Here is a 20,497-nt window from a genome sequence, read left to right as displayed (position 1 = left end):
AGGAAGTTATACGAGGTTTTTCTTTCGAAACATTGTTCCAGGTTCCTTCTAGATAATCTGCTATTTCACTATACTTTAATTAGACAACATAAGTTACGTAAATTTAAAGAAAAATGTGAACAATAATTCTTACTTTAAAATATATATACGATATTATATCCACCACTTAGGTCTGTGAGAATTACAGCTGTTAATATCCATGGTGATTGTAGTCTATCAAAAAAATAGAAATCCCTTGTTAAGAATTCTTTTCTGACAGGTAACAATTATTACGTTTTTAAAACAAGTCTTCTTGTTTTTAGTAATTAAAAATTCTTAAAATCTAGATATTAGCTAATCTAATATTAGCTTCAGCTATCTTTTTGTGTTGCTTCCAGATTTGACTCTAATAATAACTCCAACTCGAATAACTTGTAAATATAAGAATCCTGTAAACGATCATAAAATCAACCAAAGCACAGGTTCACTTCGGACCCACACCAACTCGAATAAATTGAATATTAAAACGAATAAAAAAAATAAATGATTTTTTATTCTTAGTTATTATTCTATAAGGAATTATGCATATTTCCTATTAAAAAGTTTAATAATTCGCTTTTTATTGATTTATTATTACAAAATTACTTATATCTTTGCAAAACACCGGGAAACTTAGATTGAAACTTATTTTCGTAAAATGTAACTTCCGATAAACTACAGCAACAATTCGAAACCATGTTCGTAATATTATACCTACTCCTTAACAAAAATTTATAGTTTTAAAAGTTAACTGTAATCGTTAATTAAACGTATAAAAGTACACAAATCAACAAGTACCCAACATTTCATTCATATTACGTAATTTCATCTTACTGCCAAATGTTGTGCCAAAAAACAGGTGATCTGTTGTGATGCTGATGAAATTGGATATTCTTTAAACAAGGTAAGACTTCATTATCAATTATTTATATATTATTCTTACATGAAAATAGCATGCTATCATTTAATTATTATCTACAAATTAATATTAATAATACGTCTTGACTTATAAAAAATTATCATTCTTGGTTTCCCCAAATTACTTTTTGGAATTGCTTTCTAAACTTTCCTATTGTATTCTTTATTCTTTCTTTCAAATCGACTATAAGTTCAAAATTAGCATCCTTTATTTCCCCAAATTATTTTTTGGAATTGCTTTCTAAACTTTTCTATTGTATTCTTTATTCTTTCTTTCAAATCGACTATAAGTTCAAAATTAGCATCCTTTATTTCCCCAAATTATTTTTTGGAATTGCTTTCTAAACTTTTCTATTGTATTCTTTATTCTTTCTTTCAAATCGACTATAAGTTCAAAATTAGCATCCTTTATTTCCCCAAATTACTTTTTGGAATTGCTTTCTAAACTTTTCTATTGTATTCTTTATTCTTTCTTTCAAATCGACTATAAGTTCAAAATTAGCATCCTTCATTTCCCCAAATTATTTTTTGGAATTGCTTTCTAAACTTTTCTATTGCATTCTTTATTCTTTCTTTCAAATCGACTATAAGTTCAAAATTAGCATCCTGCATTTCCCCAAATTATTTTTTGGAAATGATGTCTCAACCCTTTTGATGTATTCTTTGATCCATTCATCTAGAACCTAAAAGTTATCCTTCTTTGTTTCCCCAAATTTCTTTGGAAATGAATTTCTAGCCCTTTTTAAAATGGAATTCTCTGTAATATTTCATTTTATCCTCTCTAACAGCGTTTCCCAACCTGTTCGCGAGTTCCTGGTTGGTGAAACGCGAAAATAAACAATAACTGCGGACATAATTTAAAAAAAAAAAAATGATTTCTGTACCGAAATGTAGACAATAAAGAGCCGTATAACTGGTACCAATGGCGACGTTCTAGAGATAATAGTTTACGACATATTAAGGGTTAAATTTTTGAGGTTCTCCAATTCATACAAATTTCAACACTTCATATCTCTTTTCGAACTTATCTGATTTCAATAATTTCAGTACCAAAATGTAGAGAATTGTAAGTTGTATTAGGAATATAAATTGCGTTCTTCTAGAAATTACAGTTTAGGAGATATCCAAGATCAATTTTTTTAACGTTTTCAAACTCGTTTCGAATAGGGGGAAAATTCAAACATTTATATCTCTTTCCGTATTTATCTGAAATCTATGATTTCTTTACCGAAATGTAGACAATAAAGAGCCGTATAACTGGTACCAATGGCGACGTTCTAGAGATAATAGTTTACGACATATTAAGGGTTAAATTTTTGAGGTTCTCCAATTCATACAAATTTCAACACTTTATATCTCTTTACGAACTTATCTGATTTCAATGATTTCAGTACCAAAATGTAGAGAATTGTAAGTTGTATTAGGAATATAAATTGCGTTCTTCTAGAAATTACAGTTTAGGAGATATCCAAGATCAATTTTTTTAACGTTTTCAAACTCGTTTCGAATAGGGGGAAAATTCAAACGTTTATATCTCTTTCCGTATTTATCTGAAATCTATGATTTCTTTACCGAAATGTAGACAATAAAGAGCCGTATAACTGGTACCAATGGCGACGTTCTAGAGATAATAGTTTACGACATATTAAGGGTTAAATTTTTGAGGTTCTCCAATTCATACAAATTTCAACACTTTATATCTCTTTTCGAACTTATCTGATTTCAATGATTTCAGTACCAAAATGTAGAGAATTGTAAGTTGTATTAGGAATATAAATTGCGTTCTTCTAGAAATTACAGTTTAGGAGATATCCAAGATCAATTTTTTTAACGTTTTCAAACTCGTTTCGAATAGGGGGAAAATTCAAACGTTTATATCTCTTTCCGTATTTATCTGAAATCTATGATTTCTTTACCGAAATGTAGACAATAAAGAGCCGTATAACTGGTACCAATGGCGACGTTCTAGAGATAATAGTTTACGACATATTAAGGGTTAAATTTTTGAGGTTCTCCAATTCATACAAATTTCAACACTTTATATCTCTTTTCGAACTTATCTGATTTCAATGATTTCAGTACCAAAATGTAGAGAATTGTAAGTTGTATTAGGAATATAAATTGCGTTCTTCTAGAAATTACAGTTTAGGAGATATCCAAGATCAATTTTTTTAACGTTTTCAAACTCGTTTCGAATAGGGGGAAAATTCAAACGTTTATATCTCTTTCCGTATTTATCTGAAATCTATGATTTCTTTACCGAAATGTAGACAATAAAGAGCCGTATAACTGGTACCAATGGCGACGTTCTAGAGATAATAGTTTACGACATATTAAGGGTTAAATTTTTGAGGTTCTCCAATTCATACAAATTTCAACACTTTATATCTCTTTTCGAACTTATCTGATTTCAATGATTTCAGTACCAAAATGTAGAGAATTGTAAGTTGTATTAGGAATATAAATTGCGTTCTTCTAGAAATTACAGTTTAGGAGATATCCAAGATCAATTTTTTTAACGTTTTCAAACTCGTTTCGAATAGGGGGAAAATTCAAACGTTTATATCTCTTTCCGTATTTATCTGAAATCTATGATTTCTTTACCGAAATGTAGACAATAAAGAGCCGTATAACTGGTACCAATGGCGACGTTCTAGAGATAATAGTTTACGACATATTAAGGGTTAAATTTTTGAGGTTCTCCAATTCATACAAATTTCAACACTTTATATCTCTTTTCGAACTTATCTGATTTCAATGATTTCAGTACCAAAATGTAGAGAATTGTAAGTTGTATTAGGAATATAAATTGCGTTCTTCTAGAAATTACAGTTTAGGAGATATCCAAGATCAATTTTTTTAACGTTTTCAAACTCGTTTCGAATAGGGGGAAAATTCAAACGTTTATATCTCTTTCCGTATTTATCTGAAATCTATGATTTCTTTACCGAAATGTAGACAATAAAGAGCCGTATAACTGGTACCAATGGCGACGTTCTAGAGATAATAGTTTACGACATATTAAGGGTTAAATTTTTGAGGTTCTCCAATTCATACAAATTTCAACACTTCATATCTCTTTTCGAACTTATCTGATTTCAATAATTTCAGTACCAAAATGTAGAGAATTGTAAGTTGTATTAGGAATATAAATTGCGTTCTTCTAGAAATTACAGTTTAGGAGATATTCAAGATCAAATTTTTCACTTTTTTAAACTCTTTTCGAATACAGAGAAATTTCAAACGTTTATATCTCTTTCCGTATTTATCTGAAATCTATGATTTCTTTACCGAAATGTAGACAATAAAGAGCCGTATAACTGGTACCAATGGCGACGTTCTAGAGATAATAGTTTACGACATATTAAGGGTTAAATTTTTGAGGTTCTCCAATTCATACAAATTTCAACACTTTATATCTCTTTACGAACTTATCTGATTTCAATGATTTCAGTACCAAAATGTAGAGAATTGTAAGTTGTATTAGGAATATAAATTGCGTTCTTCTAGAAATTACAGTTTAGGAGATATCCAAGATCAATTTTTTTAACGTTTTCAAACTCGTTTCGAATAGGGGGAAAATTCAAACGTTTATATCTCTTTCCGTATTTATCTGAAATCTATGATTTCTTTACCGAAATGTAGACAATAAAGAGCCGTATAACTGGTACCAATGGCGACGTTCTAGAGATAATAGTTTACGACATATTAAGGGTTAAATTTTTGAGGTTCTCCAATTCATACAAATTTCAACACTTTATATCTCTTTTCGAACTTATCTGATTTCAATGATTTCAGTACCAAAATGTAGAGAATTGTAAGTTGTATTAGGAATATAAATTGCGTTCTTCTAGAAATTACAGTTTAGGAGATATTCAAGATCAAATTTTTCACTTTTTTAAACTCTTTTCGAATACAGAGAAATTTCAAACGTTTATATCTCTTTCCGTATTTATCTGAAATCTATGATTTCTTTACCGAAATGTAGACAATAAAGAGCCGTATAACTGGTACCAATGGCGACGTTCTAGAGATAATAGTTTACGACATATTAAGGGTTAAATTTTTGAGGTTCTCCAATTCATACAAATTTCAACACTTTATATCTCTTTTCGAACTTATCTGATTTCAATGATTTCAGTACCGGAATGTAGAGAATTGTAGGTTTTATAAGGAATATAAATTGCATTGTTCTAGAAATAACAGTTTAGGAGATATTCAAGATCAATTTTTTCACGTTTTCATCTCGTTTCGAATTCAGAGAAGTTTCTAACGTTTATATTTTTTTCCGGATTTATCAGAATTCTACGATATTTTTACCGAAATGTTGACAATAAAGTGCCGTATAACTAGTACCAATGGTGATGTTTTAGAGATAATAGTTTACGACATATTGAAGGTTAAATTTTAGAGGTTTTTCAATTTATGCAAATTTCAACAGTTTATATCTCTTTTCGAACTTATTTGATTTCAATGATTTCTGTACCTAAACGTAGAGAATTTGTATATGTAATTATATATATAATAAAGTTTGTAATTTTCTTGTCATAATAGTTCATGGGATATTCAGAACAATTTTTGTCTGTATAATATAATATATTATACGATGAAGCAAAGAAATGACAAATATTTTTGATAAAATTTATTTTGACATCGGATGTGACAGTGAGTAACATCAAATGGGTTTACTCGTACAGAGCGTAGCTGTTTACACACTTCTTCAACTCGAATGGTCAACTGTCCGTCTGTCGTGAATTCAATGATAGAAAGCTATCTCGAACTTACATGTTGATTTAGAGTAGAAATAAGTGGTGATTTAGTCACATCAATTCTTGTAACAAATTATTTCAAACGGAACTAACCTTTGCCATGGTCTTCTATTAATAACACATTAAATGTTTGAAGATTTTTTTTCTCTCTGTGTTCTGTAATTGCACAAATAATAAGTACTTCGGAAATTATTGTTATTAGTTTGCGGATCTAATTTTGCCTAAGAATGGAGGTGGTAGCAAAAGTTATATAGTTTGTGTAAATAATGTTTTGTCACGCAATAAAGATAATATTTAGAGTGTCGCCTACCGTCCTTGGTCAAATCGTCGAAGGAACAGCCTCACTTATATACTTATGTATCAAAGGAGAATCATAAGTTATCTGGAAACTTATGAAGTGGATATATAACGAGATACATAATGTTAATCTGTACCGTCCCACTAATTGTTTGACATTATGACCATCATGTGGACAGCGTAAATTGTTAAACAAATAAGAAATAAGCTTTTACTGTCCTACCGTTTATTCTTTAAAGTATGATTCACTTTGTGACGTTAATTCGATTCCTCTTTGTTTCCACTAAAATTCAATATAATCTTCTTCTACCACCTCTACCAACATCAAATTCTTATTAAATGAGCCATACGAATAAGTAGTACATACAGTACGAAGTAGCGAGGAATGAACTACATAAGTTGGACAAAAAGGCACCGCGGTAGCCGAGCGGGTTAAGAGGCGAGACCTGCAAAGCTAATATGTATTGTGGTACTGGGTTCGATACCCGGTCTTGGCCTTGGATTTTGTTTAATGGTTAAATGAGAAATAGTAAAGTACGTTTGCTATTCGCCTCCGTCCACGACACCTAGTAAATGGTAGTTGGACGTTAAGCCCCGCCTGAAAAAAAAGGCGATTGCTTTACTTTCAATAAATTGGACAACAGAGAGTTCCAAATTATGGCTCGTTAACTTTTTTTAGAAGAAATGTGACAGTTTATGGTCTTGCATTAATGAATGGAGAACGTTTTATCAGTTTAACTGCTGTAGGGCACTTATGGCGCAGGCCCTATAAGTGCTGAATCAGTACATGTAACTGCTCTAACCGCTCGGCAACCGTGGCCCTTCATAATTGGAAAGTTCCTACCCTTATATAGAATCTAATACGTATTAAATCTGTCCGATAGGACAGTTGTATAAGGGTTGATCGTCAAAAACTGCACGAAAAAGCGTAACGTTCAAAAACACCCAACTTTGACAATTTTTTTCTCTTTTTCTATAAAAGATAAAATTCCCATTTTTTTTAAAAAAAATATATATAGGGAAAATCCTCCTTTATAACTGTAATTTTTTTTTTTTTTTTTTGCAACAACCCAAATCTAATAGATTTCAGGGGAAAAAGTTGCCGAAAATGAGCAAAAATGGCATTTTCAAAAATTATTCTTGTTCTTGTTACCTTTTTTTTTTTGTGAAAAATGCGTAGTATAATACAGGTTTTCGTCTACAATCACCAGTTTCATGACGTAATCTATAAATAAGTACAACATAACCTAAAACTAATAGTTTAGATTAAAAACAATCATTGGAGCAAATCAAAAACTCGACCTTAAATATATTTGTAAAATCATACTTGGATTCTAAATTCATTCTACTATAATATCCCTTAGATTGTAAACTGATCCAGAAAATAATATTTATTTATTTATTTATTTATTTACAAGACGGGCAATCACCCAGTTACAAAGAAATATAATTTAAAATAACATTTAATAATAACTCAATATATAATAATTATAGAATATACATATATCATACATTTATACATATATATATCATAGAATAGAAATAAAGATAAAATAGAAATAATATATACACATAATTTACTTAATAGATAAACAAAATACTTCAAAATATGTACTATAAAATATACTTTAAAAATAGAAACTTTACTCAATTAATAAATCTTTATATCACAAATAACCGGTAAGTTTTCCCTAGTACCAATCACCGCAAAATCAGCTATTTAACAAATGTTTCAACTCGATCATGTTGGTGTTGAATATATCAAAATCAGCGGGTAGATGATTAACTTGATCCGCAACTCTTGGAAAATAACTGAACTTTCGATAATTGGTACCATGGCACACTTTAGAAAACACTTGTTTTTGTCTAGTACCGTTTGTTGGCACGTGAAAATTTAACAATGATAAAAGTTCAGGGCAGTTTATATTATTATTTAGAATTTTGAAAATAAAATTTAAGTCTGTGGCTTGTCTACGAAACTGTAAAGTACTCAAACCAGTAAATTCCATTACGTCATCGTACGGTACCTCCGTCATGACTTTTGTCTCTCGATACCAGAGCAATCTTAGGAATCTTCTTTGAAGTGATTCAAGTTTGTTGACGTAAGTTTTCTGATAAGGAGACCATAAAGCAGAGCAGTACTCAAGAATAGGTCGCACCATTACTTTGTAAAGGATAATTATGGTTCTGACATCTTTAAAGTTTCGAGTAGATCTAGATATAAAGCCAAGCATTTTATTTGCCTTTGTGACTATGGAGTTCATGTGGAGGTTGAATGAAATATGATTCCATTTATTTGAGATTTCCTAACCTAACCTTAGTATAACAATGTGGTAATAAGATAGTATTTACTTATATACTATAAACTATTTTAACTATATCACTAACTACTTAATAGCTTTACAAAAAAAAAGTAGCAGATTTTTTTTTTTTTTATTTTGGTCAGAGTGGGGCTGTAAGAGGCGTTTGCCCTTGGGGCTACGCGTATATAAATTAAAATAAGATAACCCAGGTTTCAGTTAGTATTTTTTTTTTTACACACCAAGAATATGACTACTAAGGTGAGAATCGAGATTCATTTTAATTTAGTAATCACCCTGTAATTACTATTATTTAGATTTAACTAGATGTCGCTTTTGTTCTCTTTTATTTTTATTTTTTTAATGCTTTACAGTTCTTTAAACAGAACTTTAAAGTTTTCTAAATTAAAATATGATAACTGACGGAAAATTGCAGAGATAAATAAATTATCAAATCAAAATATCTTTTCCTCACATCAACTAAAGAAAAATATCTTTTGTTTCCCAGCAGAATGTTCTTATTTACATATTCTTTTTGTTTGGTGTTTTTTTACAGCATTCTGCAAGGTCAATTAACTAAGATTTTTTAATGCAAAATCTCCTGGACTCAGTAAAGAAGAATTTTTAAGTTTATAAAAAATATCATGGATTAATTCTCTATATTTGTTTTATCTTTTTTTTAAGATTTTCATCGCAGTTCTAGCAGTAATTGGCTTGGTATCAGCGGAAGGAACCAGTCATACGGCTGTCTGTAAGTTCACTTATATTTATAAATTTTTAGGGCTGTTATTGTGGGTTTGCAGACTGAAAGGTCGTAGACTCGAAGACGTTTGTCCGGTTTCACTTTGACAAGGGCTAGAAGCAATAGGAGCTTTGAATCCTATCCCTGATAGTTTTTCCGCCATACAGCCAGCATCGTCTAGGTGCTTATCACTAGAATATCACTCACTCTCCATTCTTACCTACAAATACATTCGCTTCACACATTCATCATTCTACTATATACTGCTATTTACATAAACTACTGCTAATGGATGGAGCAGCACTCTGTGCTGCTGCCATCCTTATAGCTTAACCAAAATTAAAATCACGTAATCCTTCTCTAAGCATTTTGTTCCATTCATTCTAATTCGGCTATAGCTTCTAAATACATTCATATTTCTTTGCTAGCTCTGCTACAGATTTAAGCACATAAATGTTGGTGGAGAATATTATGTCTTCGTAACGAAATGGTGCATCTAAATACCTGTATATATCGTCAAACATTCGTTTCCTTTCTACCACATAACGTGGACATATCATTCCCTGATAGTTAAATTGTTCATTAAAGAAAGACGTAAACCCGAGCCGGAAACAATAGTGTTGGCTCTACTTTAATATGAAATTAACCCTTCATTCGGTAGGATGTTGGCGATGAATCTAATAGAATGAAGTGAAGTTATTAGGTTATTGTTCTGCTATCCGGAAACTCTTAGACGGATTTGTTGGTTATTGAAGCCCCGGTAACTCTCATGAGATGAGGGGTGAGCCGGGGAACAATGGACATTTTGGATTGTCTGCGTTCCTTCCCCTTTTTTAGTGGAACCGCCCTTCTAATGCAATCTACAATCTACAATAGAGCGTAGATTTCATCAGCCATCGGGAACAGAGTGCCACCTCTAATTACAGGTCGGGCGTTTGTTTTCCCAGCGAGTTTTCAATTTACAAAGAATAAGGAAGAAGTAAGTGATCGACACATTTTACTGAGCTGAGTATGAAACGTTCGTTTCCCCAGGGAATTTCATCATAGCTTTCTTTTGAATCGAGCTGATCGATTGTCGCTTAGCGCAGTTTTCAGAGTTGATTGTTATTACTGTTTCTTGATCTTAGATTAGGGTATCCATAAAAAAAGGTACATACAACGTAATAAATTTCATTAAACACATCATCCTTGTCATTTTATCAGATTTTTTGTATTAATGAACTTTTTTCTTTTTTGTCTTAAACGCTCCCAAGTAATTGTAGGCTTCATATTTTCGTGTAAAAATGTCATCGTTCTGTTGCCTAGGAATCCCACAGTTCCTGCAGGATCGAAATCCCTTCGTAAAAGATTTTATGTGGTTAAACAATCGCTTGATGTGAAATATGTTCAAAGAAAAATTCGATGCACTTTTTGATTTTTTTATTGATTTCATAAATTAAAGTTAACTTTATTTTCTTTTCTTTTAGTTGATTGTGATAGATTAAGACAATGAACTACTTTTACAGCTAAAGAACATGAAAGCCAATTCGTTTACGACATCGTACATGCCAATCCTGGACATTGGTCTGGCAGTGCATATCCATATGGCTTTGGTGGGCTAGGTGTGTACGGAGGCGATGGAAGTCTTGGCGCGGGAGGATATGGCCGTACAGCTCTGGCAGGAGGATATGGTGGCTATGGAGCCGGTTATGGCGGTTCAACGCACGGAGGTTATGGCACCGGCTATACTGCGGGAGCGTTCAATGATCTTGGAGTAGCCGGCAGTGGTTGGAGCAGCTATGCTGCCGTTCCACAGACATATTATGGCAGCTATAGTGCAGGATATGGTGCGGACCCGTACTCTTATGGCAGCCACAGTGCAGGATATGGTGCAGTCCCATACTCTTATGGCAATACTGGAGGCGTTACTTATGGCAGCGACTATGGTACTGGACTAACCTACAGCCATGGTGGTAGTGGTGCTTACCCTTCAGCTTATGGCGGATATGGCACAGCCTCTTATGGCCATGGTATTGGTCATGGATCTTACAGTGGTCTTGGAGTGCAAGGCTATGGACAAGGATATGGCCATGGTTACTCCACCTACAGCCATCCAACTACAGTTGGTGGTGCTTACCCAGGGACACATCGTAGCGCTTGGTAATACCCAAAATTTTAAACCAAAAACGCTGAAACGCCAAAGGTCAAATAATTTTTATTTGCGTGCCTTAATTTTAAAAAAATCAAAATAAATGTTTTTGTTAATTTTTTACAGTTTTCTTTTTCTTTAAGGTGAAAATAACGTTTTTTCCATTTCCTTAACAAAATATCAACATGCGAAAAACAAAATCTGACGTGAACAATAAGATGACTTGAAACTTAGAAGGAGATCTCGCGGAACGACCGTAGTGGCGAGAGACTTATGGAAGGATTGGAGCAAGTATGGATTTCGTTCTTGGCGAACTGTTGAGTTGTGAACGAATAGAATATCGAAATAAAGAAATCTTAAACGCTAATCAACAAAATAATTTCTATCATTTTCTAACACTTTTTGCCAGCGAAAAGGCAATCGTTCGATTCCCTTTTTAAAAAAGTCCTTCGATTTTTCATTGAAGAATTTTTCCAAGTGCGTTTTCACTTTTCCAACATTGGTAAATGTTTTACCTCTTAATGTAAGCTCTAACGATCTGAAAAGGTGATAATCCGACGGCGCGAGATCTGGTGAATAGGGTGGATGGGGTAAAAGTTCTAACCCAAGCTCCCTTATTTTTTCCTGTGTTATTATTACTGCGTGAGGCCTCACGTTATCGTGTTGATGGATCCTTTTTTTCTTATTGACCAAAACAGATCGTTTTTTTTTATGAGTTCTTGTTTAATTCGCTCGAGTTGTTCACAATACACTGTCGCTGTAACGGTCTGACCAGGTTCCAGCAATTCATAGTGTAAGATTCCAGAAAAATCCCACCACACACACACACACACAAGGACCTTCTTTATCGTTAGTAACAGTCGAGGTGTCGGAACAGGTGCTTCTCCGGGAGAAAGCCATTGTCTTTTTTGTGCAGGGTTGTTGTATAGCACCTACTTCTCATCTCAAGTTACAATTCGTCGCAAAAATGGATCAGCTTCATACCAAGACAAAAGAGACGCGCTGATGGTACGCCGTTGATCGAGCGCCGCTAAAAATTTACCAATGTTGGAAAAGTGAAAACGCACTTGGAAAAGTTCTTCAATGAAAAATCGAAGGACTTTTTTTAAAAAGGGAATCGAACGATTGCCTTTTCGCTGGCAAAAAGTGTTAGAAAATGAAGGAAATTATTTTGTTGATTAGCACTTAAGATTTCTTTAATAAATTAATGTTTTTCGCTAGAAAAAATAAATTTTGATTACTTTTCGGTCCCCCCTATTATTTAGTATCAGGTTTGTGACGTAGAACGCATCACCGACTATTTGTAGTTTCGAATGAAAATAATAAGTCTGTATTGTCCGCATGTACCCCAGAATTGCTAGTCCCTAGTCCGTATTGGTTTGATTTACATCCGTCGGTAGTTATGTTTGTCCAAGTAGTTGATAAAGAAGTTTTACTCCTTTTGTCATGGCTTGCCTTTTAGTTCTAGTAAGTGGGTTCAAAGTTGAGACGTTTTCCATGATGAGTTCAAGATAAACACACACACCAGATCTCTGGATTGCTGTTGAAGAAAACAGGTAGACAGGAGCACTGCCGGAAACGTGGCATGTCTGGCATTTCTGTGGGTTCATTTCGATTCTTTATGAAACTAAAAAATTTACTTTATACGTATAACATCTTACTCGTATTTTTACAATTTCATTTATTTCTTGTTTAACAAGTTCCTCTCTTTTGCCGGATACACGAGTTGCTTGAACTTAGCGTGATTGGACACGATTACAGACAAAAAATAATAATAATAAAAACATACTAACTATTTTCACGTGAACTGAATTGTGACGTCGTTTGCAATAAAAAGTATACTATATTTTTAATTGTTCATGTATTTTTTTTTTTAATTATTAAAATGAATTAGCGTATTATTTTGCGCAAAAACAAAAAAATAATCAAAGAACTTGATGTCAATATTTTTCATTTATATTCGTAACACACTCAGGAAGTGTAGTGCGAAACGGAAACATAAGTAAAGTGGAAACCTCTACACTAAATCATTGATCTACCTAAAAATAGGAACAAATGTTCTGAAGCATAATATTTATCATCAATTTTCTGCAATTTTATCGTGAATTTATAATACTACGTCCAAAAACATCGATCAGTTTTACTAATGGAGGAAACGGATTTTTGGATGATTTCCGTTGTGTGTATCGGTGTATTAGAGCTTAGATCAGATTAGATTGTGACAAAGAGCGGTACTTCCACAAGGGGGGAAGAACAATGGCAATCCAAAATGCTCATTGTTCCCCGGCCACTTCCTAACCTCATAAGAGGTTCCGGGGCTTCAAAACCGACAAATCCGGCTAAAAATTGCCGGATGTCAATACTAGTAAAGTGTGTGTATCCGGGGTTGCGACTAGTGTACCATTTTTGCGTGTATAATGATTTTATTTGCAAGGTTTCATGTAAGATTTTGTTTACGTTTTTATGGGACCTCTGAAATTGTATTTCAGATAGGAGCTCAATTACAATACTTCCTCTAGCTGAGGTGTAAGAGAAATAATATTGATGAAATAGAAGTAAAAAATAATAATTTATTTACACCAGGCAAAATATGATTCATAATCATGCAGGTATTAACTATGATAATTGTATTCATGCAAATTCGATTGAGCATGATCATTGGCACCGTAATCCCCATGAATATGTTCAGTTTCATGTTCATCATCATGTGATTTCCTTGTGACACTGGCCAATCCTTTATGTCCATGTGTTTGCTTCACAGAATAGCTGGTGCCTTTATTGTAATCCTTGAAGCTGAAAGTGCTTACGGCTTCATGGCCGTCATGATCTTGTGCAAAGGAAGAGGTATGTAGCGCTGGAGAGTCGTCTTCAGAAATCCCATGATGTTCACTTAATTGGTAACTATCTGCTCCACTTTGTCCACCAGCTGTAGAACTAGAATGATCTACTACGTACTCTGTTTTCTCTCCGTCATGTCCTTTCATGTTCACATAGCTGGTGCCTCCGTGTAATTCCTGATGTCCACTTTGATCAATGTCAATGTGAGATCCAAGATGAAGATAATTCTCCTCTTGACTGGGATGTTCTTGTTCTGGGATGACATCACTGAGTACATCTTGGTGACCTAGGTCGATGAACTCGTGAGCCAGTGAAGAAGAACCTTGGTCTTCTGTGTGTTCACCGCCGGAATCCTGTCCTCCATTAAAGTCTTCGTGAAAATGGTGAGGACTCACTGGAAAATCAATGAAGGAAATTACTTTTCAATGAAAAACAAAGTTTTGAATTCTTTTGTTACATTTTACAATTTTCCAAAGAGGTGCTTTGGACCTGAGACCCACTTCAGCCATCTGGGCTTCCAGAGTAACCCAGCTCTGCAATCTGGGACTAATTTACACCAAACTCCAAACGTTGAGGAGACCTTTTTTTTTTTGTTTTGTCCAGAGGGAGACTAACTTTTTCACAAAGGAGCGAAGGGATTCGCAAGGTAGCTGGTGCATTGGAATTCCTCACGGAAGACCCAGGTTCGAGCCCAGCTGTTACTCTTAGACTTTCTATTCTCGGGAGTGTCTATGGCTCACGGTCCGGCTCTCAGCTGCTGATACGCTTGCCATTAAACACAAAATCTAATATAGACACAAATAAGGCTTTCTCCTAAAATGATTCTTAAGTTTCGAATACATTTTTTGTCTAGCCCGGAAGTCTTGGAAAATATAGAAAACAATTTGAATCCTCTCAGCTTCTGAAATGACAGTTTAGAGGTAGGTAAACTCCCTAACTTATGCTAGAATCACCCTAAAAGAAAAAGCTGGACAAAGGATTAGAATTAAAGTTATAGATCCATGAGATCTATACACGTAATCTGAATTTCTGTAAAGTGAATTTCTGTAAAGTGTAAAGTGGTAGCGAGATATTGGCCTCTAACTTCCTGATAGCTCCCATGGGAGTGCGCGAACGATATACAAAGTTGTAACTTCCTGCGATTTTCATCTACTCGGGATAAGTCACGCATTATGCTTGTTGAGATTAACAAAGTATAGTGAGTCGAACCTATGTTTTTGGGGTTCTTCCTAGACTATTTTTTGAGGTTGAACAGCAATTATCTCTTCAGGATAGCCTCAAATTTTAATTAGATCATTATTTTACGAATAATAATAATGAACTTTAGCCTAAAACTTACATAATGGAAGCTCCTGGAGCCGATATTCGCCCGCGATCACTGTTGATATCGTACACAGAACGAACAGAAGTACCTAGAAATTAAAACAATATCCAATCATGATCTTTTATCGTATAAAATCACTAAAAATGCTTGGACCAAAAGAGAACATCATAATTTATTTGAGAGATTTTCATTATTTTTCGTGGAAATGGAAAAGAGACTGTACGAGATAAGTGGTAGGGGCGAAGCCTTCCCTAGGCCAGTTTCCAATTGAGCAAACTCAAATTGTTGAGCATATTCTGGCTGAACTAAAACTTTAACGTAACTAGCAAACCTCCGAGAGTTCAAAACAAGATGCTACGTTCATTATACAAGATCGGTTTGTTGATTTGAACGTCTTGGATCCTGGTGAAGTAGTTTTAAAAGTGATCTCTGGAATTCGCAACTCATCCGGGGTTTCTTTTTGGTTCACTTTTCGGCATCACCCAAACTTAAATCCTTCTGCCATTCTTCAAACAACTCCACACTTGGGATCTTTTTTCATGAGTTAAAAACACCGGATAACGTTTCGAAGAATGAGACATTATCTGCCTGCCTAATAGAGAACTGACGCATCCAGGAGTGGTAATAACAATAAACTAGAGATAATCTCAAAAAATTGAAGAGCACCCAAAACTATCTTAAGAGATTATTACCCATAATTTTTAAACTAAATCAAATATAATAAAAGCACTTTTTTTATGATACCTTCATTGCCATGTTGATTACAATTAAAACGTACATGGACTTGCGACGTATTATATAGAATAGAACACAACCTAAAGGGAAACATCTCATAACATCCGCTACTGCTAGTGCACATATTTAATTACTTCTCATTCTAATTATTAAATAAGAAAATAAAACATCTAATTTGATCATAAATTATGCGATCTCAAAACTAGATCTAGTAGGAGGTGTCGTGTATCTTTCATACATAGTTATTTCGCAATTTTGAATAAATAGCTTAGAGGGTTATACTTACTTTATTTTATTGTAATTTTAATTAAATTTAATTACCCCTAATGAATATTTAATAATAAATTATAATAATTATGATTGGTTTTCTTTAGTGTAACAAAAAGGTGATTTGTTAAATGTATAAATTATTATTCATGTCTGTTTTCGCATTAAAATGGGCGTTGAAGTGTGACGCCTAATTGTTTTCTTATAAATTCATATTTCTTGATTGGTGGGAACGTCTAGGATAACATTACGGTCTAGATCCAGTAACTGGACAGTTGCATCTGAGAAGCAGTGCCAGTCTCGTTATGATTATGTGGGAAGTTTTTAGAATCTGTGAGCATTCGGTGGATTACGTATTGGGGGTCATTTACTCAGCAGGAGTCTAGGATTTCTTAGTAGGGGTGCTAATTTAGAAGGATTGTTTTGTAAGTCTTATCGCCATCATTTCAGTTGTTGAATAACGGATTCTATAGTTCTCAATGTGCACCAGAGTCTTTAGTTTTGTATTTCCTCTACGGCTCTTCTAGGACATTGGTTTCCAAAATCAAAGATTGCCAACAAACTATTTTATTCTGCCGTCATTCTCTCATCAAAGATGATTTCACCGCTTATGCTGCGAACATGCATTGTAACGTAGAACCTCTTTTAAAAAGTAGATTTGAACATTTATAAAATAATAAAAACACATTCAACTTCAGGACTTTTTTGATGTCCTAAGAAGCATTGTATAGCTACAGTTTAAATGCAGCCAGTTAACCTCAACGCACTCTATTAACTATTTTTGAAAATACAGAACATAAAAAAGCAAAAAATAGCCCTTTGAAAGTGTAACAAACATAATAAAATATAAAATCCATGTTTAATGCTGTGAACTTAATTATAATTTGCAACTCTCTAGTTTTCAATTTGTTTTTCCGCATTTCTCTATAAAATAGGAAAGTCTTTTGCTGACAAATTGATACAGAAATTAAGACGTGGAAAGTAGATTTTACAAAAAAGAAGAGATTGTTTAATAATATTTAGGTTTGCAATTAACCTGTTGTCTACAGTTCTGTGGTTGTTATACAGAAAGTCCAATGCTACTATATTTTACCTTCTAGTCTAAAATTAAATAATATACAATTAAATTGTTAAAGCGCTTTTACCCCTTAAGGAGAAGTGGACTAGCCACTTATTCAGGGATTTTGGCGTCCCTGCGGGTGTCCCAGCCTAACAATTCGACACTAATACTCCTAACACTCACACTATAGACGTAGAGGAGCCTGCAGTGGTAGTTGTCAGGTGCAACTATTTGGGTATTGCGAACCCCTTAAAGGCATTTCCACGCTTAGTCCCAATAAATAATCTAAAAAAAAAAGGCCTTTATTTATACCCAAACACTGATGCTTAGGGAACCCTATTAGATAATTTAAGACGCATTGAATTTAGCTTATAGATAAAACTCCTTACAAATCTTTTGAAGAAATCTGTAACTATAATCTGTGAAACTACTTCTTAATAAGAGAAAGGTACTGTAATCGTGCTGTTGAATGAATTTATAGGATTTTCTGCCAACTCTATATTTACATTGCGTATACTAAAAGTTGAACTGGGATTACATCCTGTGTACTAACCCTGGCTTCAATAATAGTTCTCATCTCCTTAAAATATCCTTCTTCAACCCAAACTGGCTAAAAGTTTGCTACATTTCCTTCGTTTTTTACACTATATTCCAAAATAAAGTCAATCCAGGTTGTAAAATTTAACAGCGGTCTTAACAATAGTTGCTAACTCCTAAAAATATCCTACCTTTGCTTAAACTAGCTGAATGTTGCAATAAGGTGCACTTAGTATTTTGGGAGATATTGTACTCAATGAAAATAAGAAATAGGCACAAGTTAAATCCTTATAAAAATCTTTATTTTTTACCTTTTTTTTTCTTTTTTAATTGCTTGCATCGGTCAACTTACTTTTTGCATAAGTGAATTTGTAGAAAATTAATATCCATATCCATGTCCATAAAAACCAACTGGATAAGATCCATAGCTTTTAAGATTGTAATTAGTAGAACTGGATCCACCATGGCCATACACTCCACCATAAGCGCCCCCACCATACAAGGCACCATAGCCGGCTCCATAGTGTCCACCATGCACCAGCACTGGATAAGATCCATAGCTCTTTAGATTGAAATTAGCAGAACTGGTTCCTCCATGTTTTAGGCCGTAATAACCTCCTAGATGTCCAGCAGCACCATATCCATAGCCTGCACCTCCATAACCATAACCTAATCCACCATATCCATAACCTCCATAGCCTAGACCACCGTGTCCATAGCCTAAACCTCCGTATCCATAGTGACCGTGATGCAATACTCCATAATGATAGTTTCCTTGATGTGGGCTATCTGTAAGAAATGCAGTTAAGTAACGATTATTTACTCATATAGTGGGTGGTAATTAATCAAAATCTAGTTTTATAAATAGTTCTACTATGTCACCAGCGGTCTTAACTTAAAAAGCATAATTACTATGAGTAAGAAAATGTAATGCTATTCTGTAAAATTTACGATACCGACTTTCCGCTTTAAAATAAATGATTCGAGGTTATTGAAGTCGGAAAAATGGTTTTCAGCGCATTTGTTTTCTCCGGAACGGAATTTCTTTAAAAAGAAAATTCTAGAAAGCACAAACTTTATTATACATTACAACTGATATGACATTTAGTGGAAAACCTGCCTCTAACCTTGTCAAAAATGCCTTTTTATAAATTTTCCTCAGAAAATGATTATAATAAAAGACCAATCTTATCAAAGTAAAAATCTAGTACAAGCCAAATAAAAAAAGAATTTAATTACGTTTTCAAATTTTACCAGTTATTTTACAATTTGGGACACTCTGAGGAAATTCAGAATGTTTAAAGGTTCTCTCCTCAGCTGTCATAAATAGCACACTCAAATTGATACTTACGAAGCGAAGCTGAACTCGAACCTCCAATAGCCAGAGATACTGCAAGATTGCTGAATAGCAGCAGTGCGATCTGTATTGATATTGAATATCTGAATGAGATATTTAAGGGCAAAGTAAGAGAAAAACTGAAGAAATGAAATAAGAACACAATAAATCTTACCTTAACTATTAGCGTCATGTTAACTAAGTGATTGCAGTGACAAGTGAATGTAAATACGGCGGCGTATTTATTCTTTGATCCAGAGGAAACGTTATCCCACTACTCTGTTGAAAATAAGCAATATTTTGTAATTATTTTGTAGTAATTTTTTGTGAAATATTGTCTCTCGTTATTATTTTTTTTAAAGGAATGAATAATTAAGATCAGTGAGATATTGTTGAATATTCAGATTTCTTAGAAAAGAAACAGTTGTTCGACAGCGATTATGGTAGAGATCAAGGGTAAATGTTACAGATCTTTCAAGGTCAGGAGGATTTGCAATACTACATGAACTTCCAATTGCTTGGAAGAGCTTTTCTAAATAAAAAAAGTGCCTATATAAAGCGCCTAATTTGGCCCAAGTGTCATACTACCTCATATCCTGCCCTGTTGAACAGAACCTCTTTTCTAGTAGGCGCTACGATAGCCGAGCGGTTAGAGGCTAGACCCGCAAAGCTAAGATGTATTGCGGTACTAGGCTATATTCCCAGTCTATACCTTTAATGGTTAATATGAGAAATTTATAGTAAAGTATGTTTGCTAGTCGCCACGGTAGCCGAGCGGTTAGAGGCTAGACCTGCAAAGCTAAGATGTATTGCGGTACTAGGCTATATTCCCAGTCTATACCTTTAATGGTTAATATGAGAAATTTATAGTAAAGTATGTTTGCTAGGTGCCACGATAGCCGAGCGGTTAGAGGCTAGACCCGCAAAGCTAAGATGTATTGCGGTACTAGGCTATATTCCCAGTCTATACCTTTAATGGTTAATATGAGAAATGTACAGTAAAATATGTTTACTAGTTGCCACGGTAGCCGAGCGGTTAGAGGCTAGATCCGCAATGCTAAGATGTATTGTGGTACTAGGCTACATTCCCAGTCTATACCTTTAATGGTTAATATGAGAAATTTACAGTAAAGTATGTTCGCTGGTGGCCTCCGTCCACGATACCTAATTTGGTAGTTGGAAGCATAGTCTGCCTGAAAAAATAGGCAATTACTTTACTTTTTTTTTC

At 33.8% G+C, this 20,497-nt stretch overlaps 2 protein-coding genes and 1 long non-coding RNA gene across 5 annotated transcripts in view; 2 read left to right on the top strand and 1 right to left on the bottom strand.

Moving 5' to 3' along the window:
• LOC141453662 (uncharacterized) overlaps positions 1-20,497 on the top strand; it is a 354,403-nt gene that overhangs the window by 268,431 nt on the left and 65,475 nt on the right. The gene's annotated exons all lie outside the window — the stretch shown is intronic.
• LOC141453624 (uncharacterized) lies at positions 8,488-11,295 on the top strand. Its single transcript, XM_074127067.1, has 3 exons — positions 8,488-8,563; positions 8,987-9,053; positions 10,550-11,295. Exons 1-3 carry the CDS (start codon positions 8,552-8,554, stop codon positions 11,185-11,187), a joined length of 717 nt encoding a protein of 238 aa, XP_073983168.1. The 5' UTR covers positions 8,488-8,551; the 3' UTR covers positions 11,188-11,295.
• Positions 14,339-20,497, bottom strand: part of LOC141453629 (uncharacterized) — a 64,455-nt gene continuing 58,296 nt past the window's right edge. The window contains exons 2-6 of one of the 3 annotated variants that reach the window (XM_074127081.1): positions 19,445-19,548; positions 19,285-19,354; positions 18,286-18,722; positions 15,350-15,422; positions 14,339-14,404 (exon numbers count right to left, since the gene is read on the bottom strand). In XM_074127081.1, coding sequence (XP_073983182.1) covers positions 18,313-18,722; positions 19,285-19,354; positions 19,445-19,462 — 498 coding nt within the window. In that variant the 5' untranslated portion in view covers positions 19,463-19,548 and the 3' untranslated portion in view covers positions 14,339-14,404; positions 15,350-15,422; positions 18,286-18,312. Of the gene's footprint in view, positions 14,405-15,349; positions 15,423-18,225; positions 18,723-19,284; positions 19,549-20,497 lie in introns of those variants that run through there. The other 2 variants (XM_074127075.1, XM_074127077.1) reach the window with 2 other exon arrangements.

Source organism: Rhodnius prolixus, unplaced genomic scaffold (genome assembly GCF_049639745.1).
Source record: "Rhodnius prolixus isolate KJV_2025 unplaced genomic scaffold, Rpr scaffold_1, whole genome shotgun sequence".
Taxonomy (NCBI): domain Eukaryota; kingdom Metazoa; phylum Arthropoda; class Insecta; order Hemiptera; family Reduviidae; genus Rhodnius; species Rhodnius prolixus.
Note: the sequence above shows the minus strand (reverse complement) of the source record. Positions and strands in the feature narration are given on the sequence as shown.